This window comes from Nelumbo lutea, chromosome 4 (genome assembly GCF_056320005.1).
Source record: "Nelumbo lutea isolate HS-2025 chromosome 4, American lotus-T2T, whole genome shotgun sequence".
In the NCBI taxonomy this organism is placed as follows: Eukaryota; Viridiplantae; Streptophyta; class Magnoliopsida; order Proteales; family Nelumbonaceae; genus Nelumbo; species Nelumbo lutea.
Window position 1 is genome coordinate 79,943,478 of NC_142687.1, and position 24,569 is coordinate 79,968,046.

The 24,569-nt window shown below is 40.1% G+C and overlaps 1 protein-coding gene across 1 annotated transcript in view; it reads left to right on the forward strand.

Moving 5' to 3' along the window:
* The first annotated feature begins 1,145 nt into the window (after positions 1-1,145).
* Positions 1,146-24,569, forward strand: part of LOC148861251 (uncharacterized) — a 72,378-nt gene continuing 48,954 nt past the window's right edge. Inside the window, exons 1-5 of the mRNA XM_088983619.1 lie at positions 1,146-1,648; positions 1,882-2,076; positions 11,301-11,375; positions 11,503-11,670; positions 11,878-12,041. Coding sequence (XP_088839745.1) covers positions 1,466-1,648; positions 1,882-2,076; positions 11,301-11,375; positions 11,503-11,670; positions 11,878-12,041 — 785 coding nt within the window. The 5' untranslated portion in view covers positions 1,146-1,465. The remainder of the gene's footprint in view (positions 1,649-1,881; positions 2,077-11,300; positions 11,376-11,502; positions 11,671-11,877; positions 12,042-24,569) is intronic.

Here is a 24,569-nt window from a genome sequence, read left to right on the forward strand (position 1 = left end):
GTTGGTCAGTCTCATTGGTTTGATGAACAATCATAACTGAAATTAATTATTATTATTTTTTGTATGTCAAACAAATTATTAAAAATAGTATATAAAATATAAATAATTATTAATTATTTAAAAATTAAAGTATAAAACAATTGTCTACTATTATGTATTTCTACTGTTAGCTTTCGCTTAATAAAGTCTATGCATCGCATGGACCCCTATTAATACATATTATACTTAAACAGTTTTAGGCTCGACATTAGGCTAAGGGCTTGGCTTATGTTTCAGGCTTTAGCTTTTGGGACCAATAGACCACTATGGCCCTCTTTTATTACAAATACCCAACTATGGTATGGGGTTAGTGACAAATATATGCCCCTGGGCTTTTATTTTGCACAAAGACCCTTTGAACTTTCACTTTGCGGCAAATACCTCCTTTATTAGAATTCCGTCAATTAACTTAAAAAAAGATTCTCCATACCATAGTTGGGCATTTGTAAAAGTACATATTATATGAAATAGAATATTATATATTTAATATTTTATACTTAACAGTTTTAGGCTTGAAATCAGGCTCCGGGCTTGGCCTTATATTTCAGGCTTTATCTTTTGGGACTAGTAGACCACTATGGCCATCTTTTACAAATACCCAACTATGATATGGGTTTGGTGACATATATTACCTGGGGTTTTCATTTGCACAAAGACCTTCCTGAACTTTCACTTTGCGATAAGTACCTCCTTTGTTAGAGTCCCGCTAATTAACTTCAAAAAAGATTCTCCTTCAACTATTTAAAAATTTAAAATCCCCAAACTATCCCTTTATTTGAATGATTTATGATTCGATTAATTTTCTAAATATAACACTGAGGTCCTTGCTCTAATAGATCATTGTAGAATTTTGGCTAAATTAAATATTTAAATAAAATGGTAGAGATTTCTTTCTAATAAATGTAAATGTACGATTTCATTTGTTTTTCCATTTATTGGAGAAAAGAGTGGATAACTTTTATATTTTAAAGATGAAGAGAGACATTCATGTTGGTGAAATGAATTGGGAAATAAAAAAAAAACCTTTTTTTAGCTACACCAATAAAACGATTGTTGTTATTTTAGCTGGTTTCATTTAGAGAAAATGAAGGTATTTTTGGGCAATGGGGGGGGGGGGATTAAGACCTAAGAGAAAAGGATATGGAGTAAACCATCTTACTTTTGACAAACTCAAAGGGGGTATTTGTCACTGACCCATACTAAAGGGGGTTTTTATAATCTACTCTTTGTTTTCGTGGGGCGGCCGGCGGGGTTGGGGAGACTACTGTCTTCTCTTTTCGATCAAGAGCTGAGAATCTCGTCAGCCATGGCGAATACTCGCCAGAGAGACTAGAACATAGCAAATTAGATTCCTGTGAGTTCTCTTGTAAAGAAAACACACATAGAGAGACTATAATTGAGAGAGGCTTCACAAGTTTTCAAAGAAATGGAACCCCTTTCTCGCCTGGTGTTGCTAGTCTCTATGTGTCTACATCTCTCGCAATTTGAATCGGCCCCTCAAGCTTTCCGTAGAGATCCAGGGCATCCGCAGTGGCATCACGGAGCCTTTCACGACATCAAAGATAGCGTTCGTTCTGATGTCCGACGAATGCTCCATTCTCGCGCTGAGGTAATTGTTTCTTCTTCGCCGTTCGATTTCAGTTTTTTACCTTTTTTGTTTTCGTGTTTTTTTACTTTATCTATTTGACTACCTATATTGAATAGCCCAATATTTTAATGTATGTTTAACTTGTTTAACTTCAAGCCGTAATTTAGTTTGAAAAAAATTAAAGAAAATACACATATAAGCATTTGGTTCTTTAAAATTTGATGGATGAACTAAACAGTATTACTGTCATGTAGGTTCCTTTTCAGGTCCCACTTGAAGTTAATATTGTCCTCATTGGCTTCAATGGAGATGGGGGCTATAGGTACGTGATAGATTCGCACAAGCTGGAAGAGTTTATCAAAACCAGCTTCCCATCTCATAGACCAGCTTGCTTGGAAACAGGGGAACCACTTGATATTGAACATCATATTATTTATAATGCGTTTCCTGTAAGCTTCTTACTTAGTAGCTAAGATGTATGTATCTATTCACTTGCTTGTTTAATATATTCTAGATGCTCGAGTTTTCAAAGTTAGCTGTAAATTAATTACATGATTCTCAACTTTTATATTATTATTGGGTTGTATTTCATTCTACTATTCTTACACTACATTCTGCTTGTACTAGATATCCAAGATGCTTGAAATTTTTTTCCTGCAAATGATTTGTCTGTACTTCAACCATTATGTTATTTTTTTTTTTGTTTTGTTTTATTATTCCATTCTTACACCGTTTTCTCTAATAGAAATAGAGAGTTCAAAAGAAATTACTACTTCTTTACTTCATGGTTGCTTCAATTTAGATGCATTTGACTGTCATTAATATTTTCCTGTCTCTTTAGGGCCTTAAGCATAATGCCTATATTTCATCATCATCATGGTTTGCTACATAAATCCTGTTTTACCATTCTGTTTCTGTTCAGTGCCATATCCGTTATCAAATTGTGAGTGCTCTGTCAATTCTTACTACAATCCATGTCCTTTTTGGTCTGCCTTCAACCCTTCTTGCCTCTTCAGCTTGCAGCAGATCACTTCTTATACTTGAGTTGAATAAGTTTTATAAGTGTTCATCTTAGTATTTAAAAATCATTTTAAAATGTGCATCTATACTTTACCTTCCTGATATTGGAAAATTTGTCATAATGGGGTTGAAAATTTCTCATAAGAGCAAGATAATAGAAGAACTCCTTCTAAGGAAAGCTAAATGCTCAGTTGTGTTCAACTCAAAATTCTAATGTGTTCTATTTTGTAGGACTACAGGGCTTATATAGACTTGCTTAGGACAACCCCTTAAGCTAAGTAATTACTACGAAAACTACTTACAAATGAACCACATATAGCAAGATTTATGAACTACTTAGACTTAGAAAGTGGAGAAGACATAGAGAAACTCAAAAGACTTGAAATCGATGCATTTTTGGAATCCTGCAGTCAACACTGCACACCTTTAGAAAAATGGCCATAACTTTGGATAGGAAATTCCAAATCCAGCTCCATTTGTTGCATTGGAAAGTAGACTCAAAGAGGTTTCTAGATGCATACAACTTGCCCTGTGAATTGTAGGTGCGAATATGCTGTGTAGCTGGCCTAAAATTTATGACTGTACATTTTTCAAATAAGTATTGAATTCAGTTTTAAATCTATCTAAGTCTAGTTCTTTGCATGCACGCTCCTTTGTCAAGCTCCCTTGCTCGAAAAAGACTCATCGTCAAGTTAGAGTTGTGTTTTTCACCATGATAAGGAGAAAGATCTATTATATTGAAGGTTGTAAACACACCATAGTCTTCGAGAAGTTGGGTTTTGCATGCATTTTAACCAATGCATTTGGGCACTTTGAATGATCAATCAATTCTAGGCATAAATTTAGCATAACGTCTAGGTGGAAAACGTTCCTTACGAGGATAAACCCACACTAATTCTTTGAATTCTACAAGGTTCTTATGCTTGTTGGCTTGCCAACGATATTTCTCATTTTGCTTCTGAATACGTTTTGAATCTGATTATGCAACTTCCTTATTTGTTTCACACATTCGTTTGCATTTCCATTAAAGTGTTGAGCAGTAGTAAGTGGAGCCAAATCCAATGGACCAATAGGATTACCACCATAGCAAGCTTCAAAAGGAATGCATCCAATGATTTGACTAGAAGAGTGATTGTAGACGAATTTAGCTTGAGGTAAGATGTAATCCCATTTTTTGGATATTTTGCCCCACCAAGCTTCTCAAGAGATTTTCCAAACTTCGATTTACAACCTCAATTTGGCCATCTATTTGTTGATGACAAGAACTAAATTGAAATTTAGTTCCTAACTTCCGCCTAAGTGTATGCCGAAATTGGCTCATAAACTTAGATTCTCGGTCTGAATGATAGTTCTAGATCAGCTACATTATAGGCATCCAAAGTCTTGTAATAGGGTATAAACATGCCATTTTGGAGGATTGGTCAACAACCACCATTGAGTCTTTATTTCTCTGGATGCACGAAAAACCAACCATGAAATTCATACTCACATGTTTTTTTTTTTTGATAATTGAAATAATTTTATTAATCAGCAATAGACAATAGTACAAAGTCCCCAAGGAAAGGCACGAGTTGCAACCTCTCCGGGCTAGTTAAGTACAAATTTCCAAATTAATAACAACTTATAAAGAAGCACAAAAAAGATATTCCCTACCCCCTGTTTGGCTAAAGCATCAGCCAAAGAATTAGCAGACCTACTAACCCATTTTACCTCAACTCTCATATTGCTGGTTGACCACTCTACTTTTTTGATGAGATCTTTGTAGCCCCAAATTGTGGTATCCAAGTTTAGGAGCCACCTTGTTACCACCTAAGAGTCCCCTTCAACTAGGAGATGCTCCACCCCAAGCTGGTTGGCGATCTGAATTCCTTGTACTGCAACAAGGATTTCTGCCCTTGTAGAATCCCCCACTCCCACCGGTCCTGAGAATAGGGAAATTATGTTGCTGTCCTTATTTCTCAGGATACTCCCTATACCTGAAGGCCCGGGGTTGCCTTGGCTGCTTCCATCAAATTTCAGCTTGATGACACCTTCCAAAGGCAGAACCCATTCAGACAGAATTCTATCATTCTTTGTTGAAGTGTTAGCTATTACTAGCCAATTCCTCCACAAGTCATCAAAGGAGAAGTCATAAAAAATATCCACAGTTTTCAGCCAATGGATTGCTCTTGTTAGGACACAATCCTTCATTTCATCTAACCGTCTTTCCTTCTCTAAGAAAATTCTTGCATTCCTTACCTCCCAAAGAGTCCACAAAGTGGCTGCCCTGACACATTTTCACATGACCTTACCTCTTCTAGTGTGCCAAACAAAGATAGATGGGTTGAATAACGAGCTTAAATCAGAAGGCATAGACCACCTACCTCCAAATAAACAAAGGCTCCACCTCCATATAGCTGTAGCAAAGGAACATGAGATCAGCAAATGGAAACAGTCATCATTCTCGTCCTTATACAAGGAACACCAATTTGGGGAAAGACAAAGAGAGGGTCTCTTTTTCTGTAAGTTTTCCAAAGTATTGATTTTCCCATAGAAGACTTCCTAGCAGAATACAACAATTTTTGGGGGAATAGGTCGTGCCTAGGCTTCTTTGACAGGGAATCCTTGGGAAATGGGGTTAGAATTGAGGGATTTTAGAAAAGAAGAGCAAGTAAAAGTACCTTTTGGAAGAGGAGTCCAAACCCTTTGATCAGAAGAAGTGGGGTCCAAGCAAACGGATTCTAATAAATGAATTAGCTCAATAACACAACTCGACTCACCATCCCTTAACCCTCTACGGAACCCAAAGTCCCAATTTAAAGATAAGGGGTTTAACGGGCTCGGGAGAAAAGTTGCAATTGGCTCATGTTTGTGAAGGGAAAGGGAATAAAGTGAGGGGAAACAATCTTTGAGGGGTTGAGTACCCACCCAAATATCCTCCTAGAACAGAATAGCATTACTAGAACAGGCATCATACCTGATGAATCTTAGGAAGTGAGGTAGAATACCATGTATAGCCTTCCAAGGTGTAGTAAGGGTAGTATTGATAAAAAAAAAGGTGTAGTAAGGGTAGCTCGACGAGATATCCCGGAATCCCAACCATTTTTTGCACAACCATGAATGCTTGCCACCACCTCATGCCATAATCTCTCTCTCTCTCAGGGCCATCTTCATAGCCACTTCCCTAGAAGAGCTACATTCTTCAGCACTATGTCCCCTATCCCTAAACCCCCTTCTTCCTTTGGTTTGTTTACTATCTCCCATCTGACCAAGTGATCCTCTTTCACCTCTCTTGGTTCCCATAGAAAGTCCCTCATTCTCTTCTCCAGTTTCTTAGCCTCCCTTGGAGGAATCCCGAACATTGAAAGGAAGTGGGTTGGAAAGTTGGCAAGTGTAGCCTTAATTAAAGTCAGCCTACCCCCTATTGAAATGTAATTCTTTTTCCAAGCCGCCAAGCACTTATCAAATTTCTCCACAATAGGGGCCAAAAAACTACTCTCTTTAGGGTTGGCTCCTAAGGGTAGCCCTAAGTATGTCAAAGGCCAAGAAGAAATATTGCAACCTAAGCATTCTGTGATGGATTCAATCTCCCTATTCTCCATGTTTACTCCAGCCACACAACTTTTATCAAAATTTACCTTCAAGTTGGAGACCCTCTCAAAAGTACTTATTAAAATCTTAAGGTTCTCCACTTTGCTCAACTCATTCCCTTCATAGAAAATAACAATATCATTAGCAAATTGAAGGTGAGTTACTGGAATGCCTCTGCTCCCTATTCTCCATCCCTTTATTTGGCCCTCCTCATCTGATTTGAAGATCATCCTACTAAAAACATCAATAGGTGTAAAGAGGAAAGGGGAGAGTGGATCCCCCTGTCTTAAGCCTCTATTGGCTGGAAAAAAGTCCTTAATCACCCCATTCACCAACACTGAATAACGTCAAGAGTTTAAACATCCTCTTATCCAATTACACCATTTATCCCCAAATCCACGTCTTCTTGACATCTCCAGCAGGAAACTCCAATCCACTAAGTCATAGGCTTTCTTCAAGTCCGGTTTGCAAAAAAATCCTTTCCTGCCCGATCTCCTTATCTCTTCCACACTCTCGTTTGCAATAAGGATCTGATCTATAATTTGTCTATCTTGTATAAAGGCTCCTTGTGCTTGGCTAACGAGAGAGGGGAGAACTGTTTTGATCCTCCTAGAGAGCACTTTTGCCAGAATCTTATAGATGCTTGTCACTAGGCTAATTGGCCGAAAATTTTTTGGGTGTCTAGTGTCATTCTTTTTGGGAATTAAGGCTATAAAGGTGGCATTGATTCCAGGACTCACAAAATGTTTATCCTCAAATTCTCTAAATACTCCAATTAAGTCTTCTTTGACTATGTCCCAACAGTCCTGATAAAATGCCATTGTAAATCCGTCGGGACCCGGTGCCTTGGTCCATAGAAAAAACAACTTGTTTAATTTCCTCTTCCTCAATCATTCTTTCCAGCCATCCCCTATCTGTTTGGTTCAAAGTTGGCCAATTCTCCTCCCCTACTATTAATCGATTCTCTAAGGGTCTTTGAAAGATGGATTTGTGATCCACAATCCTACTGGCAATCTCCTCTTGAGAGGTTATCTCCACACCATCAACCTCAAGCTTTAGTATCAAAATTTTCCTCCTCCCATTAGCCAAAGCATGAAAGAATTTGGTATTCCCATCCCCTTCCTTGATCCACTTATGTCTGGATTTTTGTCTACAAGAGATCTCCTCCCTCAATAAAGTCTCCTCTAACTCCTTTTTTAGTTTCCTCCTCATTTCTCTGTCTTGCTCATCCATCATCCCTTGGGATTCTTTTGCATCTAACTCCTCAATCTGATCCAATAATCTAGCTATTACCTCCTCCACTCTTCCAAGTTGATCCTTATTCCATTCTTTTATTTTGCCTCTCAACCTTTTTAATTTTTTTTGTGGAATCTAACCCCATCCCATTTCACTTCTCTCATCTCTTCACTCCACCATCCCTTAACCTTAGGCAAGAAGTCCGGGTGTGTCAGCCACATATTTTCAAACCTGAATGGTCTAGGTCCATTACCAAGAGGTTCTTGTCCTACTTCTATAGGGCACTGATCAGAGACCAAACATCTCCTGTGGCTTTCCCAACCCTCATTAAATAGGAATCTATCAAGCTTTGAGCAGGTTGGGTTTTCTTGGAAGTTGGACCAAGTGTAGGTAGCCTGTAGTAAAGGAAGCTCCCGTAACTCGCAGGAATTTATGAAGTCATTGAACTTCCTCATACTAGTTGTAATGGCTTGCTTGGGTTTGTTTGACTCATTTGTGAATCTTATTGCATTAAAATCTCCTCCCTCCCCCAACCACCAAGGGCCTTCCCACAAACCTTGAATAACATGAAGCTCCTCCCATAACTCATTCCTCTCTCTGTGATTATTTGGACCATACACATTTGTTAGCACCCAAATAAATCCATCTTCCACCATTTTGTATTTTAGGGATACAGTGAAGTTTCCTATTAGCTCCTCTGTTGGTTCTACGAAGTCCTCTCTCCACAAAGTTACTATTCCCCTTGAGGCTCCCCACGACGGAGTTGAGCACCATCTTACCCCTCTTATTTTCCAGATCTCCCTGACCCATCTTCTATCCAATTCAGCTAATTTTGTCTCCTGCAACATCACAACATCAGGTCTTTCTCTCCTAAGTAGCTCCTTAATCGATCTCCTTTTTCTGGCACTACCCAAACCCCTTAAATTCTAGCTTATTATCTTCATTACCTTTCAAGAATTTAGCCCTCCAATATAGTGTTCCTTCATTTAGAACTCTTCTTTCTTTCCCCTTTGCCACTGAACTCGATATCCCCTTCAATGTCCATTATTAGTCTCTCTACTTCAGACTTTTTCTTCTTTTTCCTACCCTTGTTTTCCACTGACTTCCTATTCTGCCCTTTATTTCCTAATTCCTGCCCCAGTCTATTGGTTCTTGCCTATGATTCAGGGTTTTTTGGAGCCACCTCTATCATTTCCTCCATCTGTTTATATTCCTCCAACAGGGCACAAATCTGCTCCCAAATCCATTCTAACTCCTCTTGTTTCCTTTCTAACAACACAACTCCCTTCTCTGATCGGACTCCATCATTATCAATCGCCACTTCCCTGCTACCAGTTGGTTGGTCTGGTTGGGATTCCAGGACATCTGTTACAGGTAGAGAACCCAAGTTAGTATCTAAAACCAAATGGACAGGCTTACTTGGAATTAGCATAGATGGTTGCATGTGGACCGGTTGCTGGGTATCAATTCTTGGAGTCAGGACTAGGCCCTTCCCCTTTTCCGGACTTGGCCGTGGAAGCGGACTAGGTACAACCAATACTTCCTCACCCTCTACAATCATAGAAACTTCTCTTCTCTTTCCCTTTGCGTGAATCCTTAGGTAAAGTTCCAAGTCTGATTCCTGTCTCTCTGGCCTGATGTCCTGACTAGGCTGCACATATGGAATGGACTCGTTTATTGGCCAGGATGCACTCTGCCTTACCTCTTTACGTGTTCCCAACTCCACCTATCTTTTGTATAACATACCCAGTTTGGGAAAGATCTATTTGCCGCTGCTAAGGCTCACTCTTCTTTGCGTTTTGATATTACCAGAATCTTGCGAATCCATCTCCTCCTCTAGGAATAACAGTTCAGTGTTTAGGCTACCCTCTTCCAGTATATCTCTTGGTTTTTGGAGGTTGATACTTCCCAAGCTAATGTTTTCTTCCAAATCTGAATCAGAATCAGACAATTCTTCATTGTTTGTCAATTTTTCCAAATCAGAGTCGAAAACCTCACTGCTCTTCACACTCCTAGGTTTACGGCGTTCTTGTTCCTTATGCGTCATCTTCTTCGAGGGTCTCCACTGTAACGAGCTGTAGACCTTTGTTGAACTGTTCAAATGAGAGAAAGGGCTTGAGGAAGACGATGGTATACGGATTTTACTGTCTACCTGAGGAGTCAACGTTGTCACGTGCTCCTTTAAGTTGTCACGCGCCCCTCTCACTCTTGGGTCTTTTAAGCATAGCCCACTTAACTTTTCGGGCCTACTGGGCCCAGAATTACAATTTAGAGATGGGCCTGCTGGTTGGACCCCTGTGCATATTCCTGAGGCTACCAATACCTCTGCCCGACCCGATGAATCACCTCCCCCCTCCCGTATTGCACTCGGATCATTCCTCTCCACTGGAGTAAATTGCTTAGGTCCACAAGCAATTGCTTGAGCAAAAGAAACTTTGGTTTTGCCACCGTTGCCTTGTGTAACATGTCTAACACTTTAATGGTTTCCTGATCTGAGTCTTTTGGCCTGCCTAAAGGCTGTGCTTCCATTCTTGTGAAAACTCTTTGTTTCTTTTTTACAGCCACTTTCAGACTGCCATGTAGCTGCAGCTCCTCCACCACTTCGTCTTCCTCCTGCCTTGCTTCTCTCCACAGGGTAGCTTCAATGGAGGACAGTAACCACACTGGGAAGAACAAACCCTCCACAGCTACATTCACCTTTCTTGGTATATCTTCTGGTTTTACTCCACCTAGTAGAATGGCTGCACTTCTCAGGTCTCCCCAAAAAACACCATCAAGGCGAGCTCTACACAACAAAGCAATTGAGTTTTCTTTATTTGATTCCAGAGATGGAATGGCAACCCAAGCACTTGAACAATTACATTATCTTCCAATGAGAACACTTTTGAATTTGATGAAAACGACCATTTAAAAACCGAGAAGCTTCTCAGATCATCTTGGATACTTAGGGCTCTAACATTTACCTGGTTTTCAAGAGGGTCCAACACTGCCTTAGCAGGATCGAACGAGGTCACAATAAAGGTGCTTCTTGGCTGCATGTTCTGAAGGTGCATTTGCAAGGGGAAGAGGAGTATACAGTCCTGCATTTTGTCCATGGCTCTTAACAATGTGTTAAGTTCTGCAATGCCTCACATGCCACATTGCCACATAAACATCACATTTCATTCAAGGCCAGTAGAAATTTTCTTGCACAAGAGCAAAAGTCTTGTCTCTTCCAAAGTGATCCAAGACCATAATCTTCAATGATAATGGCTTCTCTCAACGAGCAGAGAGGGATACAAAGATGATTATCCCTGAAAGAGAGCCATCTTGCAAAATAAAGTGATTAGTAGGGCCTTTGGAAAAGGCAATTATATGTTTTTTGTTCAGTGTCATATCCATTGTCATGATATGAGCGCTTAGGTTAATTCTTAGTACTTCAGCCCATGTCCATTTTGGTCTGCCCCCAGCCCTTCTTGCCCCTCCAATGTGCAACAGATTGCTTCTTACTGGATAATGCCTATACTTGAATTGAATAGATTTTAAAAGTGTCCATCTTTTTACTATTGAAGCATTCGTTATACTTTGTTGTTGCTGTTTAGCAAAACTTTGGTTTAGGAAATGAATTAAATTTTCACATTGCACACCATCATAGTAGTCTGTCTAATCCATAACATTATGTTCTTGAAGTTGCTAAAGCTCAACCAAGCCTATAATGTTCCTTTTTTTTTCATTTTTAATTTTTGAATATGGGTTAGTTTCTAGATGCTGGTTAGTGACTAAGAGGAGATGCGCGTTAAAACTCAGTGCTACTTCTCATATTTTAGTGCATCTGCTTTATTCCAATCGATATGTTTTCTAAATGTAGGTTGGGCAGCCAGAACTAATAGCACTTGAAAAAGCACTGAAGGAGGCTATGGTTCCTGCTGCAACTGCTAGAGAGGTAACTGCCATTCTAATTTTTTGTTTTGTTGTCTGTGCCTCTACATTTCTTTTCTCCTTTTCTTTTTGATAATTACACCTTTGGTTTATCTTTGAGTGGGATCTAATAATTTTATTGTAACTTTTAGACTGAATATGGAAGGGAGGTCCCTCTATTTGAGGTGAATGCTTCTGCTGTTGAGCCAGTATTTCATAGGTTGTACTCCTACATATTTGACATAGATCAGAGTGGATATTCAGAAATAGAGATGGACAGACCTGTACCTAGTGCAATTTTTGTTGTCAATTTTGATAAGGTATAACTTACTATCTTCAAATTTATTACTTTGCATCGGCCATCTTTGCTTTTATGTATGCTAATTTCAAATGGTAATGGGATCAATTTGTCTCTCATCAAATGTAGATATTGGTTTTCTGAAAACATATCAACTTAAATTTCACTACCTTCGTTAGATTTTATGTTGTTGTAATCTCATGATTGCTTTATGCTTGCTACTTTGCAGGTCAGGATGGATCCTAGGAACAAGGAAATTAATCTTGATAGTCTGATGTATGGTAAAATTTCTGAGCTTTCAGAGGAAGAAATGAGAAAACAAGAGGGGGGCTACATCTATCGTTATCGCTACAATGGAGGAGGGGCATCTCAAGTTTGGTTGGGGTCTGGCAGGTATAGTTAATCTATACCATTTTGTTGAAGAATTTCCAAATAGAAGTTGATTACTAGTGAGTTTTGTTTGTTTTCCAGTTTAAGCATAGTATAATTTAAAAACTAAAGGAGAAAAAATTATGCTACCAAAATCCTATTGTCTGGTGTTTATGAATGATTTTTTCTTTGCTTTTTCATTTATAACTGCACTCAAAGGGGGAAGAGAGACACACATACAAGGATTACAATGTTGATTTCTCAATCTTTTCCTTCCCATTTTCTAGAGGATCTAGGAAGGAAATTACTAGTAGTTTGAAAATATTCTATATTATTAAGAGAACATCTATTTAGATCAATTTCTGCCTGGTATTGTCAGTAGATTACTGTCATAGCAAATGGACTTTTTGCTAATGAGCTATCACATTAGCAAATGATGTGATAGCTTTGGAGAAGTTAGAGATGTGGAAGGAAGTGACAGTGAACCTGGATGAAGAAGTTAGTGATCGTCTCAGGCTGCTGAATTGTAGTTTAGTTGGTCGTTTCATTAACTCTGACCCAGATGTGGAGAAGATCGAAGAGTGGGCCGTTTCTGATGGTGACCTGAGAAACTTTTTCATGTTAGGAAGCTAAATGCTGGTTTTTTTTTGTTCATTTTCAAAAGCAAGGAGGCAAGTAATATCCTGCTGAGTCAACAGAAAAAATATCGAGAACCTGATCTCAGAATTGGGAGATGGTCAGATGTAATCCTCTAGTTGGAGCAATCAGGGATATGGATGGGTCCTCTGAATATGGTGTGGATTACTGTTTTCAGGATACCCCTGCATGCGTGGAGCTTTCAAACTTTTAAGACAATGGGAGATGCTTGTGGAAGATTCAGATTCATTGATCCTAGAACAATTTCGTGGAGAAGCCTTGCTGCTGCTCGTATTTTAATTGAAGTTGATGAGATTCACCTTGTTCCTACTTCCCTTTCTCTTCGTTTTTCTGGTGAATCCTTTGACTTGAGACTGGTCGTTGAAGGATCTTACCCAACGAGGTGGATTGGAAACATGGAATTGTGGAGAGGAGAGATCCAGAAGATTTGGTGATGTTGGAGGGAAGACGAATAGTCAAGCCAAAAAGTTTGGGCACAAGGTTGAAGATGGGGGTATTTTAGGAAGCAAAAATTTTTATGATTCGGTTGGGATTTTTACCTTGGATCGCACAACGGACAGTGTAAGTAAAGTTCCAAAGAGAATTAAAAGTGGTGAGGCCCATGCAGACTTAAGTGGTGGGGCGAAGGGCTGGGACACATGGAAGTAGGAAGAAAGGATAGTTTTGGGGAGACAAAAGAAAAGGAAAAAAGTTGGTTTATCAGAAGATGAAGAGATGGCTCAAGCAGGAAAAGTTGGAGAAGGCTCGACTGTGGTCCAAGCTTTGAAGACAAAGATCATTAATAATGATGGAGAGTGCTTTTTGAAGCACCGTTTCAATTTAAGAGTTCCGAACAAGAGAAAGTTCAAGTGACTTCGAAGAGTTAGGCACTCATTTCAGTTTTAATTTTCTGGGAAGAGGCTTTGGAGTCTGTGTCCTGTGATTGCTCGTGAAGTGTTTCTAAAGAGTGCTCAATGCGGAAACTCTATTGTCCCCCATCTTAACGATGAAAGGAAGAGGGGGAAGACAACTTTGATTCAGCAAGCAAGTACGTTTATCTCTTTTGGTGACTTTGATGTCGAGATCTCTTCATTTTCAACAGTCATGGACTCTGAAGGAGGGGACTCAAGTGGTTGTTTGTTCAGAAGGATCGGAAGATCACAAGGAAGGAAGGGGGGTGGTTTTTGGGGAAGAAGCAAAGGAATTAGTGAGGTGGGAAGGGGAGGACAAGGAAGGATTGTTTGGAAGGGCTGGCTGTGGAGGGGATGATGCTAAGAGTGCGACTACTGAATTTGGTGATGAGGTTGCGAGAGAGGCTTTGGATAAGAATGGAAAAACTGGTTCTTCTCTAGACTGCAGGGATTTTCAAAAGTTTGAAATCTTAGTTGGTAGGATCAGAGTACATTTAGGGCCGGAGAATAACTGTGAACAAGGAAGGTGTCGTAGGACCTATAAGAGTGAAAAAAAGTCAGAGAGTCAAGCAAGTGTCACTTGTTCATGTGTCTAAGGTTTTTTCGAGGTTAAAAGATGGTTTGATTGGGGCAGGTCCTTCTAACAAATATAAGAATGTATAGAAGGAAGAGATTAAGAGGTTTAGATCCAAAAAAGAAGGGTGATGAAGGGGGGGGGGGAGAGCAGATTGAAGCTGTAGAAGGGGAGGTGAAGTCGACCCTGACAAAAGAAGGGCCAGAGGTTAAGCCAGGGTCAGGGGAAAAGAATGAAGGGGGAGATTAAACTGGTGCGAGTAGCCCTACTTTGTCTCAACAAACCGATTAGGAGGGGGGTGGAGATTAAGACTGGTGGACAGGGAGGTTGAAATTGGCAAGAGTTTAGGGCTGTTCTTTTGGGGAGGCGAAGAGTTCGCTAGAAAAGCTTTTGAAAATTTTGAATTGAGTAAAAGGGAGGAGAAACTGAAGAAGATGAGCCGACAGAAAGAAGAAAAAATTTGGGATGAGGAAGATGAAGTACTGGACGAGTCGTTCGATCTTGAAGACTAGCTGATCTTTGAAGGGTGGTTTGTCTTTCCTTTTTGTCAGTTTTGAATCTTTGAAAGCCTTGTTGTATGAAGGAGGGGGGGGGGTTCTCAGTTTTCCTTTGGTTTGTCTTGTAAGCTTTGTTGGGGTTGGTAGAGAGTTCGGGTGTTATCTTAACACCCCTGTAGTGCTGTAATCTACTTTTATTTTTCAATAATTTTTTTCTTTTACTCTTAAAAAAAATTAGAATTAATTGTCATGGTGCATTCATCCAGAATCAGTTTTAGTTTTGCACCCAAACCACTGGCTTGTTTAAGCAGAACAGAATGCTAAGACAACTTATAAAAATACTCTAATCTATTGACACTAAGAAGCAGAAGCAAATATCGACAAATGCTCTTCAGATACGAGTATGTCCTACGCTTGTGCACTTTGGAGGAACATTCGGAGATCACTATTTGAGTTCAGAAAAGGGATCAATGTGGTGGGAGATGATATGTGAACAGAGATATATTGTATTTGGGTTTTCTTTCAGGGAGGATGTTAGAGGTTACAGGGGTATATTTGTAATGATTGATAAATTTTTGGGACTTGTATGTATTTATGGGAGGAAGATGGGCTTGTGTCTGTATAAAAATGAGGTCATTTCAAACTTTATTTATTTATTTTTTTTATCAATAACAGAAATCAATTTATTAATGGACAATAAATTTGCTACAACCCAGGAAGAGGTAAAGAGGTTTAACTCTCCCGAAAAAGAAAAAAGAAAAGAAGATTACAATACAGCCCAAAACAATTGAGGGAACCCCTTTGGCTCCAAATTGGGACTTTGGCTTTCGTAGGGGGTTAAGGGATGAGGAAATTAATTCCTTCTCTAATCTGATCTGTCTCTTGAATCAAGTCTGTTTGGATCCGTCTAAGCCAGACAAGAGGATTTGGGTTCCCCGGACCAAAGGGACCTTCTCTTGTGCTTCTTTTTTTAAGTCCCTTTGTCAGTTTCCCTCTCAATAGGTTTTCCCATTAAAGGAAATTTGGTGTAGGTCGGTTCTCCCAAAGATAATGACTTTTTGTTGGGAAGTGTACCATGGGAAAGTGAACACTTTAAATAATCTACAAAAGAGAAGACCTTTCCTTTGTATTTCACCCAACTGGTGTACTCTCTGTAAAGCTCACGGGGAGGATTGTTATCACCTACTAATGTCTTGTCCTTTTTCTGCAGAACTGTGGGATTGGCTTTTTTCATTGTTTGGGTGCAGGTGGAACATGCCAACAGAAGTGTGCATGATCTGTAACCCTTCTACCTTCAGCTGGCCCACAAAAAGAAGGAGAATTATGTGGAGATGTGCTAGAGCGGCCTTGCTATGGACAATTTGGGAAGAAAGGAATGCTAGAATCTTTCAAGACAAGGGGAGGAGCAGCCAAGATTTGAAGGATTGTGTGATGAATAAGGCAATCCACTGGCTAAAGACTTTGGAACTTTTCCATCGCTTTTCCTTTTCAGACTTGTGGAGAAATTGGCTAGTAGTAGCAAGGTGCTCTTCTAGGAAGACTAAGGCATCTACAAGATGGACTCCACTGCCTGAAGGTTCAATGAAACTGAATTTTGATGGGAGTAGTCAGGGCAATCCAGGGTGCTCTGGAATGGGAGGGGTCTTGAGAAATGAGGCTGGAGATATTGTATTTCTTTATTCAGGTCCTTTGGGATTTGAGGATTCAGTAGAGCAAAACAATTAGCAGCCATTCAAGGAATGCAACTTTCAAATCAGTTAGGAGTAGGACAGCTTGTTATAGAAGGGGACTCCAAGGTGGTGGTGGAGTGGTTGTAGAATCCTGAGGAAACCATATGGTGCTACAGAAATGAAAGTCAAAAAATTCAAGTGGTTGATAAGGAATATGTCTGTTAATACACAATGGGTGGGGAGATCATTGAATGCTTTGGCTGATGGCTTAGCTAAGCAAGGGACAAATAGGGAAGTTTTGTTTTGGGCTCAGCTGTAATGTTTATCTTTTCCTTTTCCTTTTCCTTTTAAGTTTCTTTGTAATCAGTTGAGAGAGGCTGCAGCTTGCGCCTCTCCACGGGCTGTTGTATGAGATCTCTGTTTTGTAGGAGAGAAGAATGGAAGAAGAGAGAAAAGAGAGAGAGAAGAGAGAACTGAGAGCAAAAAGATACTTCTAGTGGCACAGCTTTTTTAATATATATACTAGGGCGACAACAACTAAAATAAAAAGGAGTAAAAGTATAATAGTACCCCTGCGGTACTATACATAGGAAAAAATAACAGCTATTAACACTCCCCCTCAAGTTGGGACATAGATGTCAATCATGCCCAACTTGTCACATAAATCATGATGTCGTGAGTGGTGTAGTTCTTTTGTAAAGATGTCTGCAAGTTGATCCTCAGAGCTAACATAGTGAGTACACACTTCCCCTGTGATAACCTTCTCTCTGATAAAATGCTTGTCGACTTTGATGTGTTTAGTTCTATCATGTAGCACAGGGTTAGCAGCAATGTTTATGGATGCTTTGTTATCACAGAATAGGGTCATAGGTCTGTCCACTGTAAAACCCAACTCACTCAACAGATTCTTTATCCACATAATTTCAGCCACTCCATGAGCCATTGCTTGATATTTAGCTTCAGCACTGGATCTAGCTACCACACTTTGCTTTTTGCTTCTCCAGGTAACTAGATTTCCTACTATGAAGGTACAGTAGCCACTAGTTGACTTTCTGTCATTTAGGGATCCTGCCCAATCTACATCAGTATACACTTCAACTTTCAAATGTTCATGCCTTTGAAACAACAAGCCAGCACTTGGAAACCTTTTAAGGTATCGGAGGATTCTTTTTGCTGCTTCAAGATGAGTGGTCATAGGGGCATGCATGAACTGGCTAAGGATACCAACTGCATAAGCAATGTCTGGGTGAGTCATAGAAAGATATAACAATCTCCTTATAGGTCTCTGAAACTGTTTCACATCCTTGATAGGTTCACCTTGGCTGTCACCTAATTTATGGTTAGGATCAATAGGGGAATCAACTGGCTTCACTCTCATTTTTCTTGTGTCCTGGAGTAAATCTAGGACATACTTCATTTGGGAAATGAAGATACCCCTTTTTGAGCGGGCAACTTCAATTCATAGGAAGTATCTTAGAGGACCTAGATCCTTTACTTCAAACTGTGTGGCAAGAAAACTCTTCAACTTTTGGATTTCATCCTTCCAGTCGCCAGTGATAATTATATCATCAACATATACTATCAAAGCAGCAATTTTACCTTCTCCTCTTTTCACAAACAATGTGTGACCAGATTGACATTGCTTGTATCATTTTTGCTGAACCGTTGCATGGAATCTGCTGAACCAGGCTCTCGATGATTGTTTTAGCCAGTATAAAGACTTCTTCAACCTGCACACATTTTGTTCATTGCCTTGAGCCTGAAAACCAGGGTATCATGTAGACTTCCTCTTCAAGGTCACCATTCAAGGATGCATTCTTGATATCAAGCTGATGTAGATCCCAGTCAAGATTAGCAGCAAGAGAGAATAGAACTCTAATGGAGTTCATCTTGGCAACGGGTGCAAAAGTCTCTGCATAATCAACTCCGTACACTTGTGTAAACCCCTTTGCCACTAAACGAGTTTTATACCTCTCCACCGTGCCATCAACCCTATGTTTGACTGTGAACACCCATTTTCATCCAACTGGATCCTTTCCCTTAGGAAGATCTACAAGTTCCCATGTGCCATTTTTATGAAGGGCATTAATTTCTTCCTTCATAGCATCTGTCCATTCAAGTACTGAAAGAGCTTCTGCCACATTCTTAGGGATAGGGACACTGTCAATGGATGTGAGAAAGGCTCGAAAAGAGGGTGAAATATTTTCATAGGAAACAAGGTGGGAAATGCAGTGTTTAGTGGTGCACGATCTAACACCTTTCCTGTGAGCAATAGGAAGGTCAAGGTCATTAGCAACAGAGGTATCAATTGCAATGGGGTCAGGGACATCAATGGGAACCAAGATACTTGAGTGAGTATGATCTGCCCCCGAAGAGTTTAATGGCATTGGAGGTACAACTTCTGGATTTTCCACAGCTCTTGAATTTGGTTGGCCTTTGTGACGACGGAAGAAGACACGAAAAGGAGGAAGAGCAGCCCTAAACCTTTCAAACCAAGCCCAAGGAGACTGTTTGAGACCATAAATAGATTTCTGCAGTTTACACACCTTGCCTTGCATTTCCTCCCCATACACCCATGGAGGCAGAGACATATAGACCTCGGCATGCAGGTCTCCATTCAAGAAGGCATTTTTAACATCAAACTGGTGTAGGGGCCAGTCAAAAGTAGCGGCTAGAGATAACAAAACCCTGACTGAGGTCATCTTAGCTACAGGAGCAAATGTTTTAAGATAGTCAATACCATACATTTGAGTGTAGCCCTTAGCAACCAACCTCGCCTTAAACCTCTCAATAGAGCCATCAGAGTGATATTTAATGGTAAACACCCATTTACAACCCACCGGTTCCTTCCCTTCAAGCGAGTCAACAATATCCCAGGTATGGTTCTTATGCAAAGCATCCAGTTCAGCCATCATAGCATCCCTCCATTCATTTTGAGATAAGGCTTACGGTACAACATGGGAAGAAGCAGATGCAAGAAAAGAGTAGTAGGAAGGAGAGAGAAGGCTATAAGACAGGTGTTTGGAGATACAATGGGCTGTGCACTTCCGCTTGCCCTTGTGGAGAGCAATAGGAAGGTCAAGGTCTGGGAAAGTTGTAGATGGGTCAGAAGAAGGCTGACCCGTTACCGTAGGAATGATGGGAGGAGCAAGAGGCTCTTCTTAAGGAGTGGAAACAACCTACCCATGTCTGAATCTCTGCGTTTGGTACCACCTTTGGAGAATAGGAGGAGGAGGAGTTATAGGAGAATGAGGTGGAGGAGGAGGAGGAGGAGGAATAGGAATATCGGAGGTAGGTCTAGTGGTAGAAATGGACACCTCATGATAGGACTCAAGAGGAATGGGAAGAGGAACAGCTGGAGACATAGCAAAGGGCTCTTTAGATTTCTCCCCCTCAGGAGGAATGCTAAAGAAAGGAGTCAACTCAGCAAAGGTGACATCCCGAGATACAAAATGGGTGCCACGAACTGGATCAAAGCAGCATATCCCTTCTGTGTGGAAGCATATCCCAGAAAAACACATTTATGAGCCTTAGGTTCAAACTTTTGCCTTTGATGACTGTGAATATGCACATAGCAAGTGCACCCAAAAACACGGAGAGGAAGAGAAAAGATATACTCATTCGAGAAGAGAAGGCTAAAGGGGGTTTTAAAGTCAAGGAACCAGGAGGGCATATGGTTGATCAAAAAAGTAGTAGTAAGAACAACATCTCCCCAAAATTTTAAAGGAACATGGGATGCAAACAAGAGGGATCTGGCAGCTTCAACCACATGCCTGTTCTTCCTTTCCGCCACCCCGTTTTGTTGTGGAGTGTAGGAACAAGAATTTTGATGAACAACCCCAAAAGTTTCAAGATAGGTGGAGAGGGTTCTCTCAAAATACTCCTTAGCATTATCATAACGGAATATTTTGATACGAGTGTTAAACTGGGTGATGATGAGTTCATGAAAATTTTGCACGATAGCTGATACTTTATCCCTAGATTTCATGAGATAAATCCAATGTAACGCGAATAGTCATCAATAAAAAGATAAAGTACCTGTAACCCCCCATAGTTGGCAAATGATATGGCCTCCACACGTCAGAGTGAACAATATGGAAAGGAGAAAGAGATCTTTTATTGCTTACTGAATAGGAATGTCTACAATGCTTTGCCAGTTCACACGAATCACAATGAAGACTCGATAAAGACACTCCCTTAAACATATCTGGAAACAAATGACTCAAAGCAGAAAATGACAAATGACCAAATCGAAAGTGACATAACAAAATTTTGTTAACAGACTTTGACAAAACTGACTCTAAGGCAACTCCATGAGGTGGTCCCAAAGCTCGATCCGGTGTGTCCAGCAAGTATATTCCGTTTGCCTCATGGCCACTCTCAATCATCATCTGAAATTGCAGGTCCTGAAAAACACAATGAGTGGGAAAGAAGGTTATACTGCAATTCATGGATTTAGTTAAGCTGCTAACAGATAAAAGGTTTGTGTTAAGTTTAGGGGCATGAAGGATAGAGGATAAATAAAGGGTGTCAGAGGTCTTTATGTCTCCTTTACCAGAGATGGGAGAAAGAGACCCATCGGCAAGGGATATTTTCTCTTTGTCAGAGAGAAGGTGGTATGAGCAGAAGAGATTAGACAGGCTGATCATATGGTCTGATGCACCGGAATCAATAATCAAAGGGATTTTATGATTACCTGAAACTGAAGCATGATTTGCAGAAGCATGAATACTTGAGTGAGCAAATGTTGATGAAGATGATGTGTTGTTGGAAGGGTGAGATGAAGAAGCCGTAGCTTCCAAGTGATTTAGGAGCCTCCCATACTTTTCAAAATCCGCCTTCATTGCTGCCAACTGCTCAATGGTTGAGTTCTCTTCACTCTCCTTATTTCCTTCTTCAGCTACTGTAGCAACATTAGCTGTCTTAGGCTTTCCTACTTGATTGCCCTTTTTAGAGCTGTTGTTATTCTTAAACCTACCAGGGAGAAGCTCAGGATGAAGCTTCCAGCAAGTGTCCTTTGTATGCCTCAGTTTCTTGCAATATTCACATATCTGCTCCTTTTTCTTAGTAGGACCCTTTGGATTTATCCAACATGTGCAAAGTGTTCTGTAGGTGGACCCTGCAACTGAACCTGCCGCCTACTCTCCTCACTACTTATCATAGCATATGCCTGTGAAAGAGTAACCTCATGTCTGGTCAGGATATTTTGCCTAATGATGTCAAACTCAGAGTTGAGTCCAGTGAGAAATTCAAACACCCTATTTCCTATACATTTCAACATCATTCTTACTCTTCCATACAACTGTCTCCATAACATCAATTTCTTACCATAGGGATTTCAGTATAGAGTAGTAGATTGCTACACTCTTCTCCCCCTGTCTTAAGTATTTCACATCACTTTTCAACTTATATACTCTGGCTACATTCAATTTCTATGAATAGGTTTCAGTAACACTGTCCCATATCTCCTTAGCTGAAGACATCCAGAGATAGTGCTGACTTATATGAGGTTGCATAGAATTGACCAACCATCCTATGACAGTTTAGTTCTCTTGCATCCATTTTTCAAATTCAGGGTCTATCTCTTTGGGTTTCACTTTACTACCTGTGAGATACCCGACTTTTCCTCTACTACAAACATAAATTCTTATATACTGTGCCCAAGCAAGATAATTTATCCCATCTAGCTTGATTGTGGTTACACCAGTCAAAACGAAATCTACCGAGCCAAGGCCTGAAACCGGCACTTGCTTGAACTCACTTCCGTATGGCTCCATTAATAAAACGAAAATCAAAGGACCAGAAATTTTGTCTGTATAAACTTACTTGAAGTCAAACCAGAACCCAGATGCTTGAAAACTATGGTTTTACTCCGTCCAGCTGTTGGGGAGAAAGAGAGAAGATGTAGCCTCTCCTACCAGACCTTCCCAATCTCTTCCAAACCTGAACCACCCTCCTTTAGGAGTCACAAGACACCTCCCAAGCACAGAGCGCCACACCCAAGCTTCACCTTTACCTGTACCTTCGAAAATCTCTAATCGGCTAGGGTTTTGGGCAGCAACAAAACAACACCGCTTTTTGGCAATATCCAACCAGATTTAAACTCTCCAAACCCTCTACCAACTAGGTCAGAGATCCTCTGTACTATAGAGAACCTATCTCTCCTTACACTCTCTTAACCTAAGGGTGTATGGGAAAAGAAGAAAGGAAAAAAAAAGAAAGAAATAGACCTGCTCTGATACCAAGATGCAAATCAGTCCTCAAATATTAGGTGTAAATTTGAAGATTAGAAGAAAAAGGAAGAAGAGAAGTAAGAGCAGCAATACAAGAGAAGAAGATGGCGAAAAGAGAAGGAAGAAGAAGAAGAAGAAATCGAATCATCTCTCCTTTCTCCTCTAACCCTTTTTTTATTAAGAATTAAAGTTAGAGTAATGACAAGTATGCCCTTAAGTGGGTGGCCAGCTAGGCAGTAACATAAAGAGATTAAAGAAAAAGAAATAATAGGCCCATTAGCCAACAATAAAAGAAAAGCTATTACAAGAGAAGATACTAGGGCCCATTCGGCCCAGTCTCTTTACAAGTACACCACAATTTGTCCTTGTCATCCATATTTTTTTGAAGATCCCCCTTCTTAGAAGTATTTCCCCCACCAGTAGTAACACTCCCTTTCGTTGCCAACACAACTGCATCTCTTCCAGAACTGTTCATCAAATTCCTTCTGCTTTCTTTTGATTGTACAAGAGCATAAATTTATTGAACTGATGGAAGATCCTTGCTACCTAGGATTTGGACTCTGATAGATTCATATGTAGGGCTCAAACCATGTAAGAAAGCAAACATTCTTTGCTGGGAGACGAGTTTTTAGTACAGTTTTGCATCTTCATCACACTTCCAGTCCACACTCTGATAATGATCTAACTCCTTCTAGACAGAGGTCAAGTTTGAGTAGTACACAGATAGACACCTCTCCCCCTAGACATAGTGTTGCAGTTCCGAATATGTTGATTTTTCTTGTTCCCAGATCTTATTTGCCGTTTCAGCCCACATGAAATTCCTTCTTATTTGAGGTTGCATAGAAACTAAAAGCCAAGACATGACCATGCTGTTTTCTTGGTTCCATCTGTCATATTCAGCACTCCCAGAATGTGGTTCTTTGATTCTCCCATTAATATAACCTATCTTTCTCCTTATAGTGATTACAACTTGATCCCTCTTGACCACTCTAAATAATTTAAACCATCAAGAGAAATAACAGCCATGGGAAAAGATAGGTCCACACCCCCACTCATTCCATTCAGCATTGAGGAAACACCGGATGTAGCAAAATCTTCACCACTCATGATTTGAGATTAAAAAACAATTCTTAAATGGGGTGAACAGCCTTAAAGAAATTCAACACTGAGGGGGAACGGATTTTTTTTTTCTTCAGAAACACACCTCCTTTTGAAAAAACACAGGTGCTGTTACAGCACTAACAGGTCATCCCTTGACTTACAAGTTCAACACAAGTGTTGCCACAGTGCATATAGGTCATCTCTTGACCTACGCATCAACGGGACTGCTGTTACAGCAAGTACTGGTCACTTTTTGACCTTCAGTTCACCATAAAAGTTGCTGTTGCAGCACACAAGTGGTACTGGTCACTTTTTGACCCACAGTTCACCATAAAAGCTGTTGTTGCAGCACACAAAAAGGTCCTCATGACCTACAGTTTCACAGGGATCAGTCGACCCCACAAAAAAGGAAAGAAAGAGGTGCTGATCACCTCACACCCAATCGGCAGACCTAGTACAGGTTCTGCCCTGGCACACGACTAGAAAAAAAGGTAAGAGAGAGAGAGAAAAGTTACTTCAGTGTGTGAGATCTTCAATCAGCCAAACAGCAGATGAGGGCGGCAGATCTGGAAATCTGGTGCGAAGAAGAAAAAAAACTGTTCACTCAACTCCTCCTTTCAGATCTGATAGTCCCGCTTTGATACCATGTTATGCAGGAGAGAAGAATGGAAAAAGAGAGAGAAGAGAGAAAAGAGAGAAGAAGAGAGAAAAGAGAGAAGAAGAGAGAAGAGAGAACTGAGAGCAAAAAGATACTGCTGGCGGCACAGCTTTTTTAATATATATACTAGGGCGACAGCAACTAAAATAAAAAGGAGTAAAAGTACAATAGTACCCCTGCGGTACTATACATAGGAAAAAATAACAGCTGTTAACAATCTCCATTATCTTTTGAAGTAATAAAACTATCTTTATTCATAGAAAAGAGGGGCT